The sequence below is a fragment of the Rhinolophus sinicus genome, linkage group LG03 (assembly GCF_036562045.2).
Source record: "Rhinolophus sinicus isolate RSC01 linkage group LG03, ASM3656204v1, whole genome shotgun sequence".
Lineage (NCBI taxonomy): Eukaryota > Metazoa > Chordata > Mammalia > Chiroptera > Rhinolophidae > Rhinolophus > Rhinolophus sinicus.
In genome coordinates this window covers 54,146,432-54,173,840 of record NC_133753.1, presented here as the reverse complement: position 1 = coordinate 54,173,840, position 27,409 = coordinate 54,146,432, and the positions used below count along the sequence as shown (strand labels likewise).

General features: G+C 35.3%; 1 protein-coding gene across 3 annotated transcripts in view; it reads left to right on the top strand.

Annotated features, from left to right (window-relative positions):
• Positions 1 to 27,409, top strand: part of UNC13C (unc-13 homolog C) — a 504,352-nt gene that overhangs the window by 265,854 nt on the left and 211,089 nt on the right. For all 3 annotated transcript variants that reach the window (XM_074327725.1, XM_074327724.1, XM_074327726.1), the window contains exons 13-16: positions 8,993 to 9,149; positions 17,581 to 17,649; positions 19,949 to 20,038; positions 25,458 to 25,586. In XM_074327725.1, coding sequence (XP_074183826.1) covers positions 8,993 to 9,149; positions 17,581 to 17,649; positions 19,949 to 20,038; positions 25,458 to 25,586 — 445 coding nt within the window. The remainder of the gene's footprint in view (positions 1 to 8,992; positions 9,150 to 17,580; positions 17,650 to 19,948; positions 20,039 to 25,457; positions 25,587 to 27,409) is intronic.

Sequence of the window (27,409 nt, the reverse complement as noted above, 5' to 3'; positions counted from 1 at the left end):
TAAGCATTTCCAGAAATTACAGTAACATTTTCTGACCTTTTTTATTTGAAGGTGTACTCTTTGAAGGGGTCATTTGCTGCAGCCATTCTAAATTGTTACTTGTAATTTTAATTCTGTTTCCCTTCTTCCCCTTAGAATAATTTAAGTAGTATTGGAACTGCAGCATTTAAAAGGAAGTGATTTTCAAGGAGATGGTTAGAAACAAGAAAGTTTGCCTTGGTAGTAACTTCACATAAAGGAAGGGCATACAAACTCAGGGGCAGACAGACACTTTGCCAAATTGAAGACCCACATAGAAGCCTGTTAGCTGAAAACTATCAAAAAGCAAAAGATGCTTTAGGATGACTCCCTTGTCCCCTGCTTTCTGGTCATCTTTACTAACCATGGGCATCGATAGAATTAAATGTTGATAGTAGGAAGAAGTAATGTGCATGACTGGACACAGTGTGCTATCTGTGTTCAGAGATGCATGGCATGTTAGAGCTTGTAAGGATTAGACCTTCATTTTACAGATGGAGAAACTGAATCTAGGAGTGAGGAAGTTACTTTTCTAAGGTCACAGAACAGGACTAGGATTAGAATGAATCATCTCTATGCCGTGGTACCTATAACTCTATATTTGCCTCCCAGAATCCCTCTATTGTCCACCCACATACAAAAAGGAAAGTAATATGCTGACCATTTATTCGCTTTTCAAGAAGTGTATCCTCTAACCATGATTAATACTTTCCCTCTTTGAAATGTGTCTTTTGTTTTTCTCTTTTCCCCCCTTCAATTATCTAAGAAATGTGTACTTTGATGCATACTACTACCTTTATTGTACCAACGACCTAATTACTTATTAAGGGTTAAAAGTGAACATGAAAAGGCAAGTTCAATGTAGACTTTTGTTTGGTACCAAAAAATACTGTCTTTAACTTACCATGCTCCTACTCACAGTTTCTAGAAGTCAGGTATTTTTACCAACCAAAGATTATACTCATCATAGTGACCTGTAAATCCTATTTCTGAGTTTCAGTGTTTTGTTTATTTTCAATTAATAGCAAATGCTTAAATTTTTATGCATATCTTTATTTTTTTAATTATAGTTGACACACAATATCATATTAATTCCAGATGTACAGCATAGTGATTAGACAGTTATATAACTTTTGAAGTAATCACCATAAGTCTAGTACCCATCTGGCACCATCTATAGCTATCACAATATTATTGACTATATTCCCTATGCTGTGCATTACATCTCTGTGACGGTTTTTATAACTGGCTATTTGTATTTCTTAATCTCTTTCATCTTTTTCACCTATCCCCCAACCCCTTCTCATCTGGCAGCCATCAGTTTTAGATACCACATATTAATGAAATCATATGGTGTTTGTCTTTGTTTGACTTATTTTAGTTAGTATAATGCCCTCAAGGTTCATCCATGTTGTCCCGAATGGCAAGATTTCATTGTTTATGGCTGAGTAATATTCCATTTTCTATATGTCCCACATCTTCTTTATCCATTTGTCTATCCGTGTATACCTAGATTGCTTCCATATTTTGGCTGTTATAAATAATGCTGCAATGAACATAGGGGTGCATATATCTTTTTCAATTAGAGTTTTCATTTTCTTCAGATAAATACTCAGAAGTGAAATTGCTGGGTCATACAGTAGTTCTAATTTTAATTTTTTGATGAACCTCCATACTGTTTTCCATAGTGGCTTCACCAATTTACAATTCCTCCAACAGTGCATAAGGGTTCTATTTTCTCCACATCCTCAGCAACACTTGTTTGTTGACTTTTTGATAATATCAAATGTTTGAACTTTTAGTCTTGGTATTCCAAATGATAGTTGAACTCCCCAGTCACTAGTTCTGGGGAGAACATTTTAATATAAGTTCTAAGAGATGACAACTATTTCCCAAGCATTGTGTCTTTAGTCTTTAGGTATATTGAGATGCATGCAACATATCTGACCAAGTTTAGGAGGCTCATATTTGTAACTTTGATCTACATATGTTGTTGTCTTTTTTTCAAATAATAAAAATTTTGTTGCTTACAATTTTAATCAGCTTACAAGAAAAACACCATAGTAATGCTAATTTGATACTGAAACTGATGTAAAAGTCGAATGGTAAGAAAAGTAGCCTTAGGTGAAATACTGGATTTGATGTTCACATCTTCACCATTCTCATTCCTGCATTTTATCTTAGGAAGTTATGAACCAAGATCATTCCATTAATATCTTTAAAAATAATTTTTGGTATATTTAGTGAAATCAAACTGATATCTATTTCATAGTGATTTTATAGTATTTTTTTGCTTGTACTTATTAAACAGATATTAGTAAGATCTATGATAAATTTTGAAAAAATATTTTTATGGGTGACTTGTTTGATTTCTTCCATAAAAATTGTGTTTAATGACACTTTAAAGAATATATGTTACACAGTTTTACATTATATACTTTAGTTATATAGTTTGTTTTTAGAAAAGAAAAAATATGCATAAAGAAAAATTTAATTAAACACAAATTTAAAAAGAGTTGGATTATTTTTCTATTGGCGCTCAAAGTTACAAAGAGATTTGTAAAATCAACAATAGGGCAAAGGTTGAATTAACAACATTTAAAATATATATCATATGTATATATTTTTTCCGATTAGAAAAATAAACTATGCTAATGGTAAATTAATGATACAGAGTATATATTTTTAAATAAAAAGTCTGTAGCCCCACCTAGAGATAACACTGTGACCATTTTAGTTAAGAATATTTTCTACCAAGTTTTTGATTGTCTTTGCTGTATGCATATGTGTATACGCGTGTGCATGTGTGTATGCGTCCTCCTTGTTGGCAACTTACAGGGTTCCTTTGAATCAGTATTTGTTGCCCACCTGCGTGTTGTCCGCATTCACTGGCAGCCTTTAAACTGGAAGGCAAGCCTCTAAAAATGTTTCACTCTTTGCCATGACTGTTCAAATGCAGCTCTCCTTTACACTGGGAAAAGACACTCACCTGTTCCTATTGGTGGGTGCTCTAAGAGCTGGATTTTTTTTTCCTGGATAATATAAACAATCTGTAATTCTTGTCTTGCTAGAAGCAGAACATAAAAGATGACATATTATCCCAAGTATCGGGTATACTGTTCCCAGTGTTCTTCTAGTCCTTTCTTCTAACTGGCTTCAACTCCCATTGCCCATTCCCTATTGTACAGGCTGTATTACCATCTTAGGAGCTGTAGAGTCTTTAATGGATATAGAGTGAGGACGTGTGGGAAACAAGAGACAGATTTACTGGCTCAGGAAGTCGTTAGAATGGAATCAGGGAGGGACTGAGAGCCTTGCTAGTCAACAGCCGCGGCCCCAGATCTCTGATATAGGAGAATACAGTGTATGTTTCCTAGAAATAGCCTCTCATTTCCTCTCTAGTCAGGTTAATACACTAGGAGTTTAGACACTCATCACTGAATATCTCTTAATCTAGTCAGCCACCCGAAAGTTAGGCTAAGTCCCTCCCAGATATTGAAAAATGTTTGATTGGTAAACCTGATTGCCAGTGCTGGTATGACTTTACATCCTTTGTTCCCTGCACCCCCCCATGGAAGATTTAGAGAGGTGAATCATGTACAGCTACCTACTTCCCAGTATACCCCAGAAATCATCTGTTAGATTTTATTCAGAAAATAAAATATTTCTGTCAGTTCTCTAAGACGAGTACATGCCTAGTGCTCTGGAAATTTTTAAATACTGCTCTCAGTACTATATCGATTATAATCAAAGCACTATTAACCTTCAAAGCTGTCATCATCATACTGCGTTAACTGCTATGCACTTCAACCAAATGTTCGCGAAGCTATTGGATGTTTTGATGAACTGTCACACTCAAGGTAAGTGAGCTCATACGTAATATCTTTGGCTCACATTGCTTTCATTAATACATGCTTGGTCCACTCCTGTGCACAAGAAAACACTATGCTAGAGCCTCAGTGGATAAGATGACTACTGAGCATGCACTAAACCCATTCTGGAAGAAACAGATACATGCACAAGTAATACACAGCATTGACGAGAGAGGGAGGAGGATAAATTAAGATAAGGTATACACTAGTGGTTAAGAGAGATAGTTCTGAATATACATTACCTAAACACCAATTTTTAATCACATTACTTGCTCTGTGACCTTGGGGAAGAAAGGAAAGAAATATTCAGTTGCAACAAACACAGGGAGGGAGTCACACTTCAGAAGATCTCAGCAAAACAATACAAAAGCATAACGTTCCTAAGGTGACATAGTTTACATGGTGTTTTTATACTGTTTTTGGTGGAAATAGTGGCTTTTGCACCTGGTTTTCATATTTTCAGAGGATATTATAAATTTTTAGCTATAACAGGTAAAATCAAGTTGAAAATTGTCTTACTAGGAAAGTTCAGTTTTCAGAGAAATATGCAAAGTTTTATATTTTAGAGATCGAAATAGTGTAATTCTGTAATTTTCAGATTTTTTTTTCAAGGTGCAAAGTATTTTGTTCCTTCAAACTGTGGTATACGAAGTGCTTAGTCATATTGGAAGCAGGACAAATGTGTCATTTTGTACGTCTACATCTCCTCAACTGTTTGTTTGCTTCCAATACCTACTCATTTAAATCTACCTTTACACCATTTCAGAGTCATCTTTCCAAATTCATGTTATCATGTCAGTTCCCTCTGAAAAAAGAAACTCAACTAACTCTATATAGTCCACATGAGAAAGTCAAAAGTCCTTAGCCGGAGACCAACCGACTCTGGCCTTACCCGCTTTAACTTGATCGTCCCTAGTACCTCCTCACTTTCCATCCTGTTTCCTCTTAGTGCAAACGCCTGTTACCCCCCAACATTGAACTTGTTAAGACCACAATGATGCCCAATCCAATAGTCTATTTTCTGTCCTTGTAAGACCCTTTCACTGTATTTAATAGCACCAATCATCTTTTATTCTTCAAACCTCTTATTCGCATGCTTTCCCTGATTCCAGCATGCTGGCTTTCCTTTATTTATTTATTTATTTATTTATTTATTTATTTATTTATTTATTTATTTATTTTTGTCTCCATCACAGAATTTACTCTCCTTCCTTCTAGTGCCTTCTACATTGTTTCCCAGGTTCCATTCCCTGACACTTCTCTTTTCAGTCTACATAATTACTCTGGGATGATTTTATTCTTTCTCATGATTTTGATTGAGTCCTACATGCTGATGACCCCCACATCTAAGTGTCCAGTCCATAGCTCCAATAACCTGGTGGACATTCCTATATGGAAGCTCTATAAGCACCTTAAGCTCCAACTCAACTAACCACATCATAATCTCCACCTTACAATTCCTGTCTCCTTTTCAGTTCCTAGTTCACTTGGCAGATGACCATTCACCCAGTCTTGCAAACTAAAACCTTGGAACTTAACCAGTTTTCTTTCCTATCTCTCACTTCTTATCAATCACCAAGTCTTGACCTTTTTTCCTCTCTCAGTACTTTTCAAATTCATTCCCTCCTCCCGATCTCTGTAGCTACTGCCCTAGCTCAGAATCTGTCATCGACTTTTACAGTCTCCTAATTGGACTCTTCTCTAGTCTCACCTTCCTTAACCCATCCTCCTAAAATCTCCTGCCAACCAAATTAATCTATTTAAATTCACCTCTCATGATGTCACTTCCTACTCCATGTAAACAACTAGAGTTTCTTGGAGATAATTTTTTATTACATTAACTCTGTAAAATTTTGAGTTTTGCTTGAAAAAGTCTTTTGACCTACATAATGGGTTCACCTTGCCTAACGTATTGCACAAGACTCTTCTGCATGCCCCTTTGCCTTGGCTCTGCTCATACTAGGCCTAGAAGATTCTCCTGGAAATTTGGACTCCACCTAAAACTTCTAGGATACACTGTACACAATATTTTGTGCGTGTTATTTTTTACCTGTTGTGCCTTTGTTTGTACTACTGGTATTTCATTCCTCAGTATCTATCAGTGATAACAAGCCCTATGCTTGGTTTGGCTATTTTAGTTATGCATTAACTGGAGCCCAGGCTCATTTCAAGATGCCAGGCTATAATACATACTCTAACTTAGTGTCTCATAGCATTCTGTTATGCTTTTCTTTCTTATAACTTTCTCATAACTGTGTTACTTCTTGTGTGACTGATTCCTCCACTGATCTGTGAGTGAATTTGTTACTGTATACCCAATGCCTAATACAGTGTCTGACAATCAGACAAGTTCAAAAAATATTTATTGAACCAAGTTCTAGGGACACCAAACGCTCATCTCTTCCATGGCCATTATATAAACTCTGATCCTCTAGACCTTGGCTCACTCTTTTCAGTCTGGCTTCTCCTGTAGTGGGCTCACCACTAATGAATTCAGTCCAGGCTTTGTACCTTTGCCCTCTAGCTCCAGGACTCACTCCTCTATCCATGGCCCACCTAAACCTTTAGACAGCTCTGTAATAGCACTTTTTCTTTTATGACAAAATTAGAGTTTATTGTGTGTGCCTCTCAATTAGGGATTGCATGTTTTATACCAGGACCATGTTTTAATCTACTCCACATCCCTACCATGAATAATCTCAGAGATACAGTATATGTTTAGTCATTGAAGCGAGAGTACTCTGTCCAGATGTCTTTAATATAAAAAAATGGATAAAAGGTTAAATAGTAGGAAAACGTGAGAATAAATTATAATTCTATTTCTAATCAATTCTAATAAGAGAAAGCATTATAATTCTATTTGGCTATAAATTGAAGTTATTTTTTTAAAGAAAAGTTTAAAGTGTAAACAATAATATATTTTCACTGTTTTTCTAATTTTTGTGAATAATATATATTAATATGAATGATAAATGCATAGCAAGGATTGCATTAAACTAAGGTAACACAATTAATTACATTAATATACATGGCTTTGACTATAATATCCATAAGTTTTCATATTTAACTTATTTTTATTATCATTTTGGTTGTAAAATATTGCTTTGGGGTCCTCAAAGCACAATTTCATAGGGCATTTTCATCATTAAGATGTTGGCTTAACCAACTTAAAGTGTAAAATAGGCAAAGCTTGGTTGTTGATCTACCCAGTCTTTCCATGTCTCACCCATTACCCCTCAGATGGCTTTGAAGCAGTGAGCGATGTTTAATAATTGCATCATCCGCAATATAAAATTTCCTATTTCACTTATGAAATTCACACTATGAGCCCCTGAAGCAGAATATTCATATGTTCCTCCATTATTTCTGCTCAAAGTACCTGCTAAGCTTTTGCTGTCACCTTAATCGGGCACCAACAATCACATGGTGGCAGCTACAAGAAGTCAAGACAAAGTATCATGTCTGCATTAGGAGGGCATCAATTCTTTTGGAAAACCAAGGACAAGATTATTCATTCTTGAGACCTTTTGTATCGCTTTCAAAAGAAAATGCATGCTTAGGACAGTGAGCTTGTGGTCTATGAGATTCTCAGCAGCTTATTTTCACAGTTGATGTTTCTATATCTCTTGTTCCCCCAGGTGTGTGTGTTTTCCTTTTGCCATCCCCCACGTCATTACACTTAGGCATGCGTATTCTGCAACTCTTGACCTCTACCTTGGGTCTAAGAAATATAATCCTTTGTGAATTGTTGGGGGGAAGAAAGAAATGTAGCATAGTACTAGGGTTTTTATTTCTTTTTCCTACTTTTAATATTGTTTTAATTTAACTCAATGTCTTTTTAATAATTTCTACTTTTAATATCTTTATATCATTGGTGGTATTCTTAATCGATATTAACTATAATTAATTTAATGTACAATAAAGTCAAAATATGTAACATTCACCTAAAAGAAACAATCAGTGATAAATCTAATTCCATAATTAATGTGCACCAATGATGTAACCCTCACGACATATATTGTTATTTATGATCCTCAAAGATCCATGTTTAAGACTTTAACCTACTTTTATTAGCTAGTATGATGACAAGCCAGGAGCGTGGCCTGGCTGAGATCTAAGAGAAGCCGGCATTTGTAGGAACATCGTCCATTTCTGTTAAGGTGCTATTCAGGGCAGTTATTTATGTACTCGTGTGTAAATTGTGTTTGTGTCAGCAGTGCCAAAATCACTGATGCTTAGGTGGAAGATAAATTACCGAGACATGAGAGAAACAGATTCAGATTATGTACTGAAAATTTCTTTCCTCTGTGTGTATTTTATCTTTTCACTTTTATCATAAGCTGGGCTATCAATTTTCAAGTCTTTTGTGATAGTTCAAATAAAACAGGTTTTCTTGAGAGAAATAACACAATTGAACATGTATTGCTTCTGATGTCTGCATGTGATACTATTATTCAAGATTTAACAGCAATGGTCTTTAAGTATAAAGCTGGCACAATGCAGTCTGTCCTCACTAGTCATCTGTTTGCTTAATTAAATCCTGGTGTTAGAAGAATTCTTGAAAAACAGAACTGCTTATGGAAGATAATCCTTTATGACAAAAGCACACAAAATAGACTCAAGGCCGATATTAAGTTCACTTGTCCAATCAATGCACAGTTCAAAGAGGGCCTTTTGCTTCATCTTTGGGAGGGGAATACAAGTGTGAAAAACATTCTGGTTGAAATACAGCATTTCAGGAACTGATATAAGGGGTGACATAGTTGCTGGAGAGAAGGAGAATTCCCTGATACTACTGCCTCCCATCTGTGGTGGATTCCACTGACAATTGTACTTTTGGTGTGTACACACAACCCTCTCACAGTTGAAAGGGTTTATGCACACATCTCTGGAAAATCACATTATAAGTAAGCCACTGCTCATTTGTGAGAAATTTTTAAAAGGCTGAAATTGCTTTCTCTTTCAGTTAGAAATTATGGCAGTTTTCTCTCCTGTTCATAGATGTAGTCGACGAATTATTTAATTGCTGATGTTAGAGGATATGCTGTTAGGTGAATTAATTAATTTCTGTTCTAAAAGCGCTTAATATTTTTGTCTTGCAGTCACTTTTCATGTCTGTCTTCTAAATACATGTGCCCGGGTGTCCCTGCTGTCATGAGCACCTTGCTGGCGAATATAAATGCATTCTATGCTCATACAACAGTCTCAACAAATGTGCAGGTCTCTGCCTCAGATCGATTTGCTGCTACCAACTTTGGAGTAAGTATTGTTTTTTTAAATTTAAAATTCCTAGGAACTTTTGGGAGTTACATTTTCAAGAGACGTTGGATTCAAGATATTCTTAGAATTTTATTACCGAAGGTATATCTTAGGGACTATCTCAGTATAATTGGGCTAAAACTAAAAGTTCATTGGAAACATTCAGTGAAATAACAGTCAGTAGGCATCTTCATTAGATTAAATCTCCATATCTGGATTGACCTTTTCCAATGGGGGAAACATACATTTTGTGAGAGCGTTGATGTTTTATAGGAAATTCTACATGTATGCAAATTTGGGATTCGCCACTGCAGACACTGTCTCCTGGTAAATGGGAGCTTGGTTGACTTCTCTGGAGCCTAGTATTAGACTCCATTTGCTCTTCCTGTTGGTTCCTACTTGTGCTGAGGGATAACAGCACATCTTCTAAATAAAAAGTTGTAGGTGTGTGAAGAGTCTAAGAGAACTATCTGTACCTACTTAATCCCTCTTGCGCTCTCTCTCTCTCTCTCTCTCTCTCTCTCTCAGAGGAAACTAAGATCCATTGCAGGAAAGTGATTTCCATGACACCATAGTTACTTTTCCCACTAAACTTCCAAAGTGGTTCACTGAATAGATTTTTGTTATTGATCATGTTGTTAGAAATCAAATTTGGGTATATGTATCATAGAGTACAAAAAAATGAAACCCAGCAAATAAAATAGTGTAAAGCCAGTAGAAACAACAGAAAAAATGTGCTGCTGTGCTTATTCTTTTTCTGTCCTTTGCATCTAAAAGAAAATGTATGTGAGGTGTGTGAGATGTTTTGGAGAAAATCAAAGGAAAAAGTAAATATTATTTAATGACATATCAAAATCAATACTAGTAGAAGAAAACACTGTCTGGATTAGGAGTCAAGGGGTTTGAATGTGTACTCAAAATTAGGAAGTTAGTTTAGTTGCTCAAGCCTCAGTTTCTTAAGCTGCTCAGTGAAGATAACAATTATTACTCTAACATGTTTCTCAAATTCAAGATGAAAATAAACTGAGGTAAAAGACGTTAAGGCAGTTTGTAAAAGCTGAAAGTGCTGTCTATAACTAAGGTATAAAGATTTTGTCTCTACTGCCATGTCTACAGTATAAACAGTGTACCATCAGCTACTTTTGTCAAGCTAAATTGACTCTTATAAGATGTGGCACCAAAGAACATTTCCTAGCCAGCTCAAGAAAATACCATCATGACCAATACTAGATCACAGAACAGTTTTGTCATGAAAAACCTCATCTTGGTAACAGTATTTATTGTCTTGGGATTTTACCTGTAACATAAATCATTCAATGTTATGAAATTGTTTTGCTTTTAATATTCTGCCTGGCTACGTTGTACTGAATAAGCCAACTTTATAGAACACTGAGACTTTCTACCACTGAGAAAGAGGATGTGTGTATATGATTAATATCCCCTATAAAAGCCACATGGAGGAAAATGAGGTAGCACACTCTTTTACTTCACGCTGACCCAAAGAAAAGAAATCAAACTGATTTCAGTACTTTTCAGTGTTTCAGCAGCAACAAGGTTATAACAAACTTCATTTTGTAAATGAAATAACTTATTATATATAGAACAAGGTCAAAAAGAAATCTTCAAATGCCATCGTGATAAATTGGTGACTCATTATGCAGATGTAACCATATTTTTCTCTACCTATTGAAAACAGTGCTATTTGCACAGTCAAATATATCTAAGTATAATGTCACCCACGTCCACTTTGGGCCTAAATTTCTTATTGACCTGACTTCTGAAGCTGATACTGTCACTTGTGACTTAGAAACACTATTGTATTGGCCCTTCTTTATCCTTTTTAAAGGTGTAACCCAGACATTTTTCTCCAAAAAATAAACCATGGAAAAAGCTTTTTTACCTATGAGGATAGTCAAACAAATATTTTTAAAAAGAAAATCATTACTGTTACAAATTCATACTTTTTTGTGTACAAGTGTTGCTTGAATTCATGGTTTGGATGAAAATGTTCAAGAATAAAGTGAAAAGGACAGAACCCTTCAGTGTGGCGAGGAGTGGACAGCAAAGTTTGCTGAGGAAAATAGTTAAAGAAATTGAATGAAAATGATAATAAAAATGTGATATTATGAAAGGCAAGGTTAACTATTTTGAGAAAAGGGGAAGATGTAGCGTCATTAGCTCTTGCAAAAGGTTCAAATCAGATGGGAAATAAATGAGCCCATGGCATTTAGCAATTAGGAGGTCATTGGTTAGTGAAGCAGTTGAGATTGAACAGTTGGAAAGGAAGAATACTCCATGAAATGGAGTTCAGTGTTTCAACTTTGAAGAAAAGTCTTTAGGAAATGCATTTAGTGACTTAGTTAACTTAAGACAAAAATAGCAAATACATTATTAATAAAAGTGATGTTTATCTATCTCAGTTTTTTGTTTTTTTTTCCTTGAGCATACACACCTTCTTTAACATAGCCAGTGCAGGCAAAATCAAATATACTACTAAACATTTGGGGGGGCATTACATATGGTCTTTTTTGTTCACTTGTTCATTCAATGTGTGTTTATGTGATACCTTATATAAGGCATTATGGCAGGTAGCAGAGGGACTAGAAGATACTGACCTCTACTGTCTGGGGCTAATACGCTAATGGGATAGTCACATAACCATGTGTAATAATAACCATAAATCACTCCTGAAATGTGATAAGTGCAAAGGAGCTCATAGTTATAAATTTGCTTTGAGACTGAAGAAAGCAAGTGATTGATTCTCTTCAGAAGCTCATGGAAGCTTGACAAAAAGAATAGGACTTTTAGGGATGAGTAATATTTTTCAAAGTCCAAGAAGTTGTAGAAACACTACCTTAGGCCTGGGAAGGTATTTGAGTAAAGACAAGGGGAAGTTAAGATGCAAAATAAGTTCAAAGAAGTTTGTATAACATAGCTTGCCTACCGAGGGTGGCAGATAGAATTAAAAATGGAAGTAAATAAATCAATCAATAAAAATGGAAGTATAAGAGGAAGCTTTATAATTGGATTGACATTAATTTTTGAGGGTCTTTAATGCCCCCTAAGAAGTTTGGACCTCATTCTTAAAGCATAGAGTACAATTTGATACAATTTTTTATTTAGATCACTCTGTAAAAGAAACATTACAGAGGGGAGAGAGAATGTTTATCAGACAGAGTTCAGCTGTAGTAATAGAAACTTCCTAGCAATCTTAACTAAAAAGGAGTTTGGCACAGAGAATTAGAAGCTTGCAATATCGTCTGAAGGACTGGAGAAGGATCCTTCTGTAATAATTCCTAAAATATCACAATGAAACTTATTTGCAAGAGAAGCTCTGAGTTTCCTTACTGTCAGTATGGCGAAGAATCAGAAGGCTGCTTCTATTGCCAATGCAGCTGTCTTTTTCAAATAGCAAAGCTAGTGGCCAGAGACTGAGAAGCAAATGTCTCCAGGACTTTACTTAGCTGCAGAGCTAAACCAAGATGCAGGAAGTGGGCCTCCATCGCCTTCGCAACTGCTTTGCAAAAGTAGCAGTTGCGCATGCATCTAATAGGCACACACTAAGATAATTGCAGAAACCTATCTGCAGACGCATTTGAGAAATATGGCATTTAGTTTTCTAGTCCCAAAACTACAGGCAGCCACACTGAAGAAAGAAGGAATGAATAAACCAGTTCTTGCTATTGAAACAGAAGAACTAGGTAGAAATGCGAAGGCTATTGTGCTAGCCTTAGCAAGACAAAGTGATGCAGCATGTAGACAATGGTTTAGAGTAAATGAAGTGATGTGACAAAGGAGGGAATGAGTGTGGAAAACATTTTGGAAGAGATTGTTTCTTTATGACTTGACAAATGATTAGTTCTGGGCACAGGTGGATCTAGTTTTTGAGCTGCCTAAACCTTATGCAAAATGATGACACTTTCTTTGAAAAGAAGAATAGAAAATTGTCAATAGGAAATTTGATATAAAATTAGTATTCATTTCTAATAAAAATAAATCACAATGAATTATAATAAAACAGACTCCACAGACATTAAAAATGCCATCAAAATAACACAATATTTTCATTCATTAACTGCCTGACTCACCTCTAAGAGTGTTTTCTACATTTTTTGACTATGGATGCTGGATCGCTTTTTCATCTGACAAAAATTCTGAAATATAACTTTTATTTAAAAAGATAATACACTTTTATCTAGCAGAGTTGATCAAACATTAAAAACTGATGCTTTAGAAACGTTTCTTTTACTTTCATAATTCATCGATAATGCAACGTTTAATGACTTTCACTAAACTTGGGAAAGCTTTTTATTATGTTTTTTTCATGTGGGATGTCAAAGCAAAGATTGCACTCAACAAAAATCAAACAATCCAGGAAGACTTTATTTAAGGCTATTGCAATAAGAGAAAGAGGCCAGAGCTCAGACTCACCTCGTTTCCACTGAAACAAGAAATAGTTTTTAAGGGCTAGAATAAACTAGAGGAAAAGTACCTGTTGATTTCAGGGGGAATGTTGATAAATGGAAAGTGTCAAGCATATTGAATTGAGTTTGCCAATGTCTTTTTCTGTGCTAAGACCATCTGTGTTTGCTAATTGGCACCCATAGGAGTCAGTCTTCTCCACTCCCACAGAGCCTGGGAGATAGGGTTGCTATATCTTAGGTGATTACATTTTAAAGGAGTGGGTCCCAGGTACTTGAGGAAGACATTTCTCAGTTGTAAAACTGGCATGAGACTTTTAAAAAGGTTTACATTTTAAAGAGGCAGAGAAAGAATTTATAATAATCTTTCTAAAGAAAGTGCTCTAAATATAGAAAAGGGTGGTCAGGACCTACAGTCATAAAGAAGCCTGTCTAAAGTTTAGCCAAACTGAGGGGAAGCGCTAAGCCATCTTGGTCAGTGAATGATAACACCTCAAGTGTTTTTTAAGTTTGCCTATGAAGTGACTCCTTAAATACTCTTTGAATTAATGACATTTATTAGTTTGTGATTGGCAACATTTTTGTATAGCATTTTATAATTTTATGGTATCTCTGTTGGTATCCATATTAATCTCAAATCAGCAAGAAATATAAATATATGTCCAGTATGTTCATATATTTAACATGAATTAAATTATCAAAATAGCCCATGTATTACTTCTATTTGAAATGTTTCTGTTCTTCTTTAATGACTGCTTTTGGTATGATCTGGAAAAGGATTTTACAACTTGCTAGTCCAGGTCAGAATAATTTTTATCTTATTCTTGCGAATGTTACGAAAACCTAAGAAGGCTCCCAAGAAAGCTGAAACGAGTGAGGGTCCCCAAAGCTTACACATCATTAGCTTCCGGTTATATCTACCCCCCACTATTGGAGTGAGATACTGAGAAAGAAAGGAATGGAAGAGAGAAGCTGAGGATGGTACAGGGGTTTTTACACCCCTTCCTTATCAGAGCTTTTCCTTCCAGTTTCCAGGATCCTAGGGAGACTACTAAGAGTGCGCTTGGGCATAGCAACTGCCTCCCCCTACTCACAACCCTCCCCTCTGTCCATGGGCCCAAACTGCCCACCATCTGGTTTTGTATGGCCCATGAGCTAAGAATGAGTTTTACATTTTGAATGGTTAAAGAACAATCAAGAGAAGACTTATTTTGTGGCACATGAAAATTATATGAAATTCCTCTTTCCATGTCCATAAACAAAATCTTACTGGAAAACAACCAGGCCCATTTGTATATGTATTCTCTACAGGAGGTATTGTGCTACAATGCAATAGAGTTAATAGTTGTGACAAAGATGATAGAGCTGAAAATATTTACTGTTTGGCTCTTTACAGTTTGCTGACACCTGTTCTAGAATCATTCTTACCAACTAAACCTAAATTTTTGATAACTGATAATACTTGGTATTATTGTTGTTGATTTGACCCCTACCAAATACCATGCAGATGTAGTCCACCCAAGGCAAAGAACCGAATAACGTGGCAGTTTCTGATATTGGAGCGTGGCCCTCAGGGGAAACATTCTTTAATCACCCATTCTTTTATTCCTCAAATCATAATATGCAGGTAGTAAGTAGGCTTTCTCTGCTCTTGCAAGGGCAGTCTCACTCTCGTTAAATAGAAATATGGAAGATAAAATTAAATTCCAAGCTGTCCTGCTGTTTCAATGCTCTCTATGAAGATTCAATCAGCAGCACACTTTTTAATTTCACATCAGCCGATATTGTTTGAGATTGTGTGACAACAAGCCTGGCAGTTTTCTCCACAGTTTCCTATTTTCCTTGAATGTAAATTTTCCAGCTGGTTACTGACGACCTAGGTAGCAAGACCAAATGTGTGATTTGTATCAGTCAGAATTCTGTTCAGCTGCATGAAGCAGAAACTCAATTAAACAAGCTTAACTAAGTAAGATTTTTTTTCCATGTAACCTAAGTCCAGATGTACCTGAGCAGTGTATCTGCTCAGGATTATAACTTTTTGAAAAGGTGGGCAAACATCTCTAGGGTGAAGTGTGGAAACCCCTTCTAGCTTCTTGCTCCAACATCCTTACCAGTGTTTAGCTTTTCATCTTATAGCCACAGGATGGCTGTTTTACCTTCTAGTTTCTAGCCTGTGTTTAAGGTAGGAAAGGAGAGAAACACAGAGGGCAAATGGAAAAAGCCTGACAAAAGAATTATGTAGCAAACACTAACACAGCAAATACTGTCTGCCAAGCGCACTCTTGTAATCTTTCCAAATAGTAATTCATTGATAATATGCTAGCTGAGTCCATCCCCTTCAATAAGTTGTATACATCTCGTTGGCCTATATCATACTACATGGCCATTCCTAGAGGAAAATAGGTCTGGGGAGTTGGGCATTTCAAAGTGGACACATTTGACCCATGAGGATCTATTAGTAATGAAGACTGGATGAATGGATATTGGGCAACCAGAACAGTGGGACCCAGCGTATTGTAAGGGGGCCATTGATTTGGGGCATGACTAGGGTCATGAGAGCTTTCTTGATGATTAGTACCAATCACAGAGGTCAGATAAAGAAGTCAGAGATAGGACATGAACACATTGACTTTTCCAATCATTGAATGATTAACTTTACTGTGGCATAAACTAAGGATTATAGTTGTTCTTTTCTATTTTGATTGCGAGCCACTGACCCACATGGATGAGGGACACAAGGTGAATAAAGGACAGTATAGGTCACCTGCTCCCCTGGTAAGGTATGATGGATAATGGGAAAGCAAAATCTAAGGAATTCAACTCATCTGTATTTTCCAGTAGCTTTACTGGAGAGTCTTACCTGCCTAACAAGTGGCAAGCTTTTGGAAGGGAAGGTTCATTTCTTAGGCTCCTTCCTTATTGCTTCCATAAGGGCTAACCCAGAGGCAATACTCAAACTTTATTCACTGATGTGTAAACCTGATGAGGGCAGTATATTCAGCAAATTGAAATTTCAATTGAGGAACAATTTATCAACTCCTGTTAATATTCAGCTCACTTTCAAGATAAGTGTCTTTGAGGGATAAGCGTTGTATACCCCATAAATCCACCTTGCATGTGAAACTAGGGAAAATTTCCACTTTCGCCTTTATCTTCCAAAGTGCAAGCTAGTGTTTACAGAATATTAATGTAGGCAGAGATCTTTACTGTCATTTACTCCTACCCCCTATTTTATTTTATCATTTTTGATTAGAAATCTGAGACTCAGAATGGTGAAATGGTCTACCTATGAAATTTGTACATGTAACTTTGATGTTTTTACCTTACCTACTTTGTTTAATCCATACAACTCCATCCTTATGTTTATTAACAAAGCTTCTTATTTTTATCATCCTCAAATCCTTCTATGAAGAGGTCATTCCAACACTGAGACAGCATCAGAAGGAAGCATCAGTATTTTTGGCCTCATATTTTATACTTTTCTAAGCACAAAATCATAAACATAATTTAAAGGCAGTTGGTCCGTTCAGATTATGAAGTCTGCACTTTTTACCAAAAGGAAAATGCTTTTTGAAATAGTTTTTGAAAAAACAATAGTTGTTCTCACTTCCATAGGTGGGAGAAGTATGAAAAACTATAATTAATTTCTGGGGAGGTGGGGTGGTGTGTGGGGGTAGAAAGAGGTGGGTTATATTTTCTCTTCCTGACTATGAATTAGTACAGTGACAATTCAGTTGTCTAGACTCTTGCTACAGAACATAATTCTCTAGATACTTTCTCATTCACCACCGAGAACCAGTGTGACTTATTGGAAAGAGTATGAATTTGGTGTCAGAGACCTGAGTCTGAATCTATGTCACATACCAGCTCTGTGATCTTGGACAAGTCATTGATATATTTCAACCTTCCTTTCTATAAAATGGGAACAATAACTCGTAGAATTATTGTAAGGACTACATTTAGAATGACCATTTATTTCCATTCTCCCATTTTGTGTTTTCTTTGTACAGAGGGAAAAATTCATAAAACTGCTGGACCAGTTGCATAACTCTTTAAGGATTGACCTGTCAAAGTATAGGGTATGTACAAAATTATTTGCCTAAAGATTAAATGTTGTATGTGACTCAGATGATTTCTTGTCATATTGTAAAAAATTATTTGCTATGTAATGGAAAAGTAAAGATCCTGATTATGGGATCTCGGGTCCTGTCCCACTGGAAGGTTCCCCTAAGTAAGCAAGCAGGTGTCCCCTCTTAAGGTACCTTTCCACACTTAAACTTGCAACAATACTGTGTGTGTATAGCTTATTTTTATAATTCTTTTAATAACCATCTGATTGAGTTACCCTCCTCTAACTTACTCCTATGAAATAGACATGTGGCCCAGTCTTCATCTTGAAAGTTCATCCTTGTTTCTAAGATATCCTGCTGATATTGCCCCAGCTTTTGAGATTTCCATGGGGACACATTGCTTAATGCTACATCAGTACAATATGCTTTTCTGAAGCTGTCCAGAGTTTATCGTGAACAATTCTATACTTTTCCTCCAGGTGAAACATACAAAAACATGTGCACGCATGCACACACAGACACACAGACACACACACACACACACACACACACAAAATATGCATTGATATGTGGTATATAAAACTGAAAACAACAAAAGAACAAGACAAACAAATGAAGAAACAAAAACTCATAGACATAGACAATAGTTTAGTGGTTACCAGAGGGTAAAGGGGGAGGGGGGTGGTAGATGAGGGTAAAGGGGATCAAATATATGGTGATGGAAGGAGAACTGACTCTGGATGGTGAACACACAATGTGATATATAGATGATGTATTACAGAATTGTACACCTGAAATCTATGTAACTTTACTAACAGTTGTCACCCCAATAAACTTTAATTAAAAAAATGTGCATATATATATATATATATATATATATACATATATATACGTGCATGTATATATGTAAATACACACATAATTTTAGTTATTAAAATCTGTTACCAGATATATTAGTTACAAATTTTATTTCCAAAAAAAATCTACAGTAGTAACTATTGCATTCCTTATTTAACAGTTTATCCTAAACATCTTTTCATATCTGCATATATGTATTTCTTCTGCATTCACTTTTTAGTCTCTTCATTGCATATTTTTGGAAATAGTAATGCCAAATTTGTCAAACTCACCTTTCATGTTGGAGCTGTGGCCTACTTACGCAATAAGAACTGCTATGCAAGGAAATGAGAAACATATTTTGCGGCAAGAGGGACCTGAATCCACCTCATTCACTGTCATTTAGATACCCCAACCCTACTCATGTTAATGAATATCTAAAAGTTAGCTGTGATTTTCCTGGTAGCCCTTTGAAAAACTAACCTGAAATCATGTTAATATGAGAAATGTATCAATGTTAAAATTGTTTCTTAAATCAAATATTTTCATAAGTATATCTTTCCTTTCCTTCAAAAGTCTAAAGATCTGCATTTTTATGTGATATTTCTCACCAGATCTCACTAACAGAAACTTTTTGCTGAAATCCATAGTAGTTCACAGACAGAATATGTAATGCAGGCTTATTTTTTTAACTTTAAAAAGTTTCTTTGCGGGGCCAGCCTGGTGGCTGAGGAGGTTAGAGCTCCATGCTCCTAACTCTGAAGGCTGCCAGTTCGATTCCCACATGGGCCAGTGGGCTCTCAACCACAAGGTTGCCAATTCAGTTCCTTGAGTCCTGCAAGGGATGGTGGGCTGCACCCCCTGCAACTAGCAATGGCAACTGGACCTGGAGCTGAGCTGCACCCTCCGAGACAACTAAGATTGAAAGGACAACAACTTGACTTGGAAAAAAGTCCTGGAAGTACACACTGTTCCCCAATAAAGTCCTGGTCCCCTTCCTCAATGAAATCTTTTTTTTTTTTTTTTAAAGTTTCTTTGTGATTAAAAGTAAATGTAGCACATGTAAAATTTCCCAGAGTATTTCTGGGAAAAATTATCCATCTTGAGAAAATTATAAAAAAAATTTTTCAAATATATGCCATCTTCCTCTCTTTTAGTAGCAAAATTATTTTATGAACAAGAATGAATAACCTAATAATATTGCATTGATAACATTGTTTGTATATTTTTATTTCATTATGGGAATAAATGCAAGGGTATAGCTTTCAAATACTAACAAGAGAATATTTCCAAATTGTTTACTTTCTGTAATGTTATATAATAAAACTATTGTAAGAATACTATAAGGATATTTTAAAATTTTTACACAGTTCACATTCATTTACTTTCACAGAAAGCTGGTTTTAGTTTATTTTTCCACCAGAGGCTTAATGCTGATAATTTACCCATTTTTTCTTTCCTAATTAACCAGGAAAACTTTCCTGCCAGCAACGCTGAAAGACTGCAAGACCTGAAGTCAACTGTTGACTTGCTAACAAGTATCACATTTTTTAGGATGAAGGTAACTTATTTTATTTCTGTCACTGTCTTGGTGTGACATCACACATGTATTTTCTAGTAAAGTCTGGTTTTACGTTTCTTTCTTTTGTATTGATGTATAATTGACTTACAATATTACATTAGTTTCAGGTGTACAACATAATGATTCAATACTATGTACATTAAAAAGTGATCACCATGATAAATCTAGTTTTTTCTGTCACCATACGCTTATCACAGTATTATTAATTATATTTTCTATATTGTCCATTACTTTGCCATGGCTTATTTATTTTATAATTGGAAGTGTTTACTCCTTAATCCCCTTTACTCATTTCACCCATTCTCCACTCCTGTTCCTCTGGCTACCACCAGTTCTCTGTATCTGAGTCTGTTTCATTTTGTTTGGTTGTTTGTTTTTTAGATTTCACACATAAGGGAAATCATATGGTATTTGTCTTTCTCTGTCTGACTTAGTTCGGTTAGAATAGTACCCTCTAGTTCTATCCATGTTTTTTTCAAATGGCAAGATTTCATTCTTTTTTATGATTGAATAATAGTCCATTATGTGTGAGCCTCACATTTTCTTTATTCATCTATCAGCAGATGCCTAGATTGCTTTCATATCTTGGCTATTGTAAACAATGATGCAATGGATATTCGGGTGCATATATCTTTTCAAATTGGTGTTTTTATTTTCTTCATATAAATATCCAGAAGTGGGATTGCTGGGTCATATGATAGTTCTATTTTTAATTTGTTGCAAAACCACACTGTTTTTATAGTGGCTGTACCAATTTACATTCCCACCAACAATGTACAAGGGTACAAGGGTTCCTTTTTCTTCACATCCTCACCAACACTTGTTTCTTTTTTTTTTTTTTTTTTTGGTCTTTTTAACAATAGCCATTATGACTGCTGTGAGGTGATATCTCATTGGGGTTTTGATTTGCATTTCCCTGATGATTAGTGATGTTGAGCATCTTTTCATGTACCTGTTGGCCATCAGTATGTCTTCCTTAAGAAAATGTCTATTCAGGTCCCCTGCCCATTTTTTAATTGGATTGTTTATTTTTTGGTATTTACTTATGAGTTTTTATATATTTTGGAATTGAACCCCTTATCAGATAAATCCATTGCAAATATCTTCTCTGGTTCAGCAGGTTTCCTTTTGATTTTGTTGATGGTTTCTTTTGTCATACAAAAGCTTTTTAGGCTTTACCCTTCTCTTAGTCAGTACTGTTCAGTCTCAGCAATTAAGCTATGTTGCCTTTGTCTGAATTAAATGAATCTACCAATGTAAGGTTGTTGAAAAAGAATTATCCTAGACACAAGATATTCTGATACATTTGGCTCAAATTTAGCTTTAAATTAAAACCATCTTAAACAAATCTCTCTAGTAAATGGACATGGCACTTACAAAAAAAATCTCTAAGACCGTTAAATGGAAATGGAGTTTATTTCTTATTTCAGTTTTCACTTAGATGTCTTGCTGGCTTCTTTATTGCAAGAAAGTAGCTGACACGTTTAAATTTACCCCAAATGTAGCCACTTCCATTTTCATCTCTAGCAATGACTACATAAGAGTATAGCTTAATCCATTAATATATTTAACTATTAGCTACCAAAATATGCAGGCAGTTCTTTTTAGATATATCTCCTCTGCTTTAATAGCAAGTCCTGTGAACTCATAATTTGGGTAGCAAGCAATTCATGTAAAGCTTGCCTAAAACTACTTTGTCAGATAATGGACTGAAAATGTTTGATATTGGATAGAATTTTATAATGTTTATTCAGAAAATTCCTGTACAGAAAACAAAAAGGAAATAAATTTTTTTCAGTTTTTTCCATGATTATTTTCACTAAAAGCACTGAAAAATGGTATTTTATAATATGAGAGGCAGGAAACAAAGCCATACTATATCAACAACCATTCAGATTCATTAAAGTTCATTTGGTTTAAAATCATGGTTAAAATGGGTGAATGGGATAAACAGAACTTTTGTCAATTCTGATCAACTGGCAGCAGCCACTGGAAGTGTGTCAAAAATGACAGTGAGATCCAGACTCAGTGGGAAAGTTTACAAGTTGACAAATGATGCCTGCCATTGTCACTGAGTAGGTGGGGGAATGGGAGTGAGGTGAGGAAGCCTCAGCCCATGTGCCGCCTATCGGCCATTCCTCAGTCACCAGCCTTGCAGTGTTCAGAAAACAAAATCGCCTCAAGGTTGCAACTCCTCCTCCACCCTCAGTGCTAGCTGATGGCCTTGCTTCCCATTTCACTGAGAAAACAGAATCAAAGATTGGAGCGCTTCCTCAAGCTCTGACCCATGGTCCTGCCACCCACCCATCTGCCTACTTACCTGCATCTGTGTCCATATACTCTTCCTTCTTTTTCATTACTACTATTGATTAGCTGTCCGTTCTAGAAAAGGCCATCTTTTCCACTTGTGCAACTGATTTTATCCTCTCTTCAGTACTAAAGCATTGCTTCAGCAATCCTCTTCACTCCCCCGAGTTATCAAATTTCCCCTCTCTACTGGATGGATATTCTCCATCACCAAACAAGCTATTACTTTTCCAACCTTAAAAATGTTGCTTGACTCCACTTTCTTTTGCAGCTAATACCCTAATTCATCTTTACCTTTAACCATAAAAACTGCTCAAAATAGCCGTCTTTACATTTTCTTTCCAATTTCTTTTCTCCCATTATGTTTTGAACAAATTTCCTCCTTCCATTATCGTTTTCACCTCATTACAGAGAGTCATATACACTTTTATTGTTGTACAGATCTCTTGCTTTTGACAAACGTGTAACTGTATAACCATTACTACAATCCACATATAGCACAGTTCTGTACACATCCAGAATTCCCTTCTGCTGCTCATTTATTGCAGTCAAACCCTCTCCCATTCCCTAGCAGACACTGATCTGTTGTTGTCCCCTATGGTTTTACTTTTTCCAGAAGGTATTCCATGTAAATGAAATAATATACTATGTAGTATAACACTTCAGCTATTCATTCATCTTGTTCAGTGTATCAACAATTATTTTTTATTGCTGAGTAGTATTCTTTGTTTATATATATATATATATATACACACATGTACAGCCATTTGGGTTGTTTCCAGTTTGCAGTTATAATAAATAAAATTGTTAAAAATATTCATGTATGTACTTTTAGTACTTTTAGTTAACATAAGTTTTCACTTTTCTTGGGTAAACACCTAAGAGTGAGGTTCCTCGATCATTTGGTAAATGTATGCTTAACTTTACAAGAAATGCCAAATTGTTTTTCAAAGCAGTTGTATAATTTTGCATTCCCAGCAGCGGTGCATGAGAATTCCAGTTCCAGTTGTTCTACATCTTTTGGTGAAGCTCTTGGCATTTTCCATGGTTTTAACTATTTTTAGCCATTCTAGTAGAAGTGAAGTATTTTATGGTGGTCTTAATTTTCTCTGTTAATAAATATTGTTGATTATCCTTTTTTGGTCTGATTAGCCATCTGAGTTTCTTTAATGAACAATCTGTTGAAATATTTTGCCCAGTTTTCATTAGGTTGCTTTCTTATTGTTGAGTATTAAGAATTCTTCATATACCCTGGGTGTAAGTCTTTCGTCAGATACTTTATTTGCTAATATTTTCTCCCTGTCTGTTCTTTGCCTTTCATTCTCTAACAGTATCTTTTGAACAACAAATATTTTTATTTTTGATGAAGTCTACTTTATCAATTTTTCTAACTATGGATTGTGCTCCTGGCTAAAGGAAGGTCACAAAAAGAATTTCCTATGTTTCTCCTATTAGTTTTATTTGACCTTTTATATTTAGTCCAGTGTTCCATTTTGAGAGTTTTTTTTTAAGCTGTGAGGACTGAGTCAAGGATTTTTTTTTTTTCTTTTTCTTTCTTTCTTTCTTTCTTTCTTTTTTTTCACATATGCATGTTCCAACACCATTTATTGAAACAATGATCTTTTATCCATTGGATGGCATTTGCATCATTTTAAAATAATCAATTAGTCATGTTTGTTTGGGTCTGTTTCTGGATTCTCCATACTGTTCAATTGTCTATACGTTCACCATTACCTTGATTATTGTAATCTTATAGTAAATCTTCAAATCAAATAATGTGAGTCCTCCACCTTTTTCAGAATTGTTTAGATGATGTTAGTTCTTGTTGGAATTTTGAGTGTGATTGCAGTTAATCTACAGTTCAGACTGGAGAGTTTTCCTCCTCTCTCATTGGCTGATTTTTTTCTGGTCTTCACTACTTTGTTTTTTTCTCATTTACCTGATGTCATAGGGCTAGACTAACCCAGGGTTTATTTCTTGGGCCTATTCTCTAACCATGCTCACCTAGTCTCATTTCTTTAAATTCTTCTCTAAATTAACAATTTCCAAATTTGTATCTCTAGCCCAGGTTTCTCCATTACCCCAGACTCACTTGCTGAAATGTCTATTTGAAATCCAGTTGTATGCATAATAGTCCTCTCAGTCTTAACCCGTCCAAAACTGAACTCCTGATCCCCCAAGCACAGCCTACCCATTTCAATTGAGGCCACCAGCATTATACCAGTTAATCCGGCCAAAACCTTCAGGACCTGACTCTTCTCTCACACCAATCATACAATCTGTCAGCAAATCTTGTTAGTTCTTTCTTCCAAAATTAACTAGAATATAATTTCTTATAACAACTCTTAGCTTACCACTAAGGTCCAACCACTGTATTCTCTTGACTGGTTTATGGCTCTATTCTTATCACTGGTCTTTTTACTTTTTCCATAACCCACCTTAAGGGAGCATAAGGGAGGCTTTTTAAAAAGATAGTGTCACTTTGCTCTTCTGCTCAAACAGTCCAATTTCTCCCACCAGCTCAAACCTAAGGTTCTTACAGTGTATATATATATATATGATCTTCCCCTTGCTCCCATCCTCTTCTCTGAGTTCGCCCCCTATTGCTATCCTGTGTGTTAATTCTAGTCCAGTGAAATCCCTCCTGTCCCCACTTCTCTGTTTTATTTTTCTTTTCAACATGCATCATCATGTTATATGTGTTACTGATTTATTTTGTTTGTTATCTATTAGAATTAGTTCTACAAGGAAAGAGACTTTTGTTTCTGTTATTCATTGCAGTATCACATTGTCTGGTATATAATAGGTGATAAATATTTGTTGAATGATTGAATGGAATGAATGAATGAATGATATTGTGACTGGTTACTTTAAGTGTTTCTATTTGAATATTTACAACTATGACCATTTTCACTGATTTGTCATATCAGAAACTTAAAGTGGATATTTATACATTTAAAACATTTCTAAGATCACATTTTTTCCAAACATAGAAAAATCAACTAAAAGCATTTATTGAATATTGTTTGATTTGCTTATACTGCATTACAGTGTTCCACTTTTTATTTTAAGAAAATAATTTGTCTGTCAGGTTCTAGAGCTGCAAAACCCACCAAAGGCCAGCATGGTGGTGAAAGATTGTGTCAGAGCTTGCCTGGATTCTACGTACAAGTATATTTTTGACAATTGCCATGAACTGTATTCCCAGCTAATAGATCCGGTAAGGAGAGATGTGTGTCTATTTTCTGTTTCTAATGTCTGTTTCTATAAGTTCAGAATGACAGTGAATGGGAAAGTATGTTTATTTAATTTCATGTTAACTTTAGGCTTTGAGAATGTTCATGTTTTCTTTACATTTGAGCACCACTTTTTATATACATGGAATAAGGAACTCCTTAAGTAACTTTTATATATATGAAATAATTCACTTCATACAATAACTTTTATGTACATGAATTAAGTCACTCCTTAAGTAACTTTTATATACATGAAATAATTCACTCTTTAAGTAATGTTTATGTACATGAAATAATTCACTCCTTACAGTAACTTTAGTAATGATGGATATTATTGTTCAAGTTTTTCAGGTGAGGATTCAGTTTTAGAATTGAGTGATTTACTCAAGGTCACACAGTGGTCAACTGGCAGATTTGGCACTAGATTTAGGATTCTAACTCCTGCTCCTATGTTCTCCCCCTAATTCATACTGCCTCCCTTACCATTTTACCTCATCAAAGTGACAGATGGAAAAATGTTTATAGAACAGGATCATAAAATTGTCATATACAGTATATAAATTTATTATTAAGATATATTTCAAAATTCAAAAGGAAATCAAGCAAGCATGTGTTTACCATCTAGATGACCAATGTTAACATTTAACAATATTTGCTCTGCTTTTTATTGTTTACAGGCATTAAATGTTATATATGAAATGGCATCACACTTTGCATTTTCAAATTCCAATCCCCTCCCTTCCTCCTCCTTTAGAGGTGGACACGATTTTAATACTAGTATGTTTGAACATCTTTTCACATGTACTCAATGAACACTGCAGTTTTATCTTCTGTGAACTGCCTATTAATCTTTTGCTGATTTTTCTCTTGGCCTGCTTATATTTTATATATTAATTTGTAGAAATTCTAAAATATATTCTGGATACAAATCCTTTGATGGTTACGTGATTTCACTTATTACTTCCCTTTCTATGTGTGATATGTCTTTCTGTGTTGCGTTGGAGTTTTCTAATGCATGCTATGATTTATATATTATGTTAGAATTTGCTACTACTTCTATAAAACTGGGGTTTGGAGATAGCTTTTTAACAAGTATCTATTGCCTGTCTCCTTCCTTGAAGAATGCACTTGCTCCAAAGATTTGAAAACTGTGCAATGACCTATGGAACTTCCTAGTTACTTGAGTGGAGGCAGATTCTAGAAAGTATATGTCAGGTGAAGACAAGTGAGACTCTTTCAAGTTAGGTTTCAAGCTAGGTTTCTATGGTATTAAATCTTTCTGGAGTCATTGATTCCATAGCCAAATAGGAGGGAAAAAAAGTAAAGCTATGTTTGTGATTATATAAGCAAAACAATATATAACCACATAATTATTCATACCTTTGGCTTATCATCCATGCTAGATGTGCTCTAGTTTAGAAACTTGGGTCGCTGAGATTTCTAGTGATTAAATTGGCTCTCACTTATACTGTGCCATTGGGTGCCTTTCTAACAGCTTCCCTTTGTCTATTCTCTACTCTCTATCTTCCTCCCACAAAGCGTTTTCAATTCTTCTTCTACATTTTCAACATCATTTACTTTATTTTACTTAAAATATAAAATTAAAGCTTTTATTATACATATAAGTATATGTAGAAGTTACCCATACATAATTTCATAATAAATCTTACCAGACATTACCAGCCTCAATTTCCTACCCCTTGTAACTCAAACCCAAACTGGTCCCCTCTCATGGGCCCTAAAGTGTATTATCACCATGAATTGACCACCATCTTTTACATCCATGCATATGAGCGCCTGGTCTGCT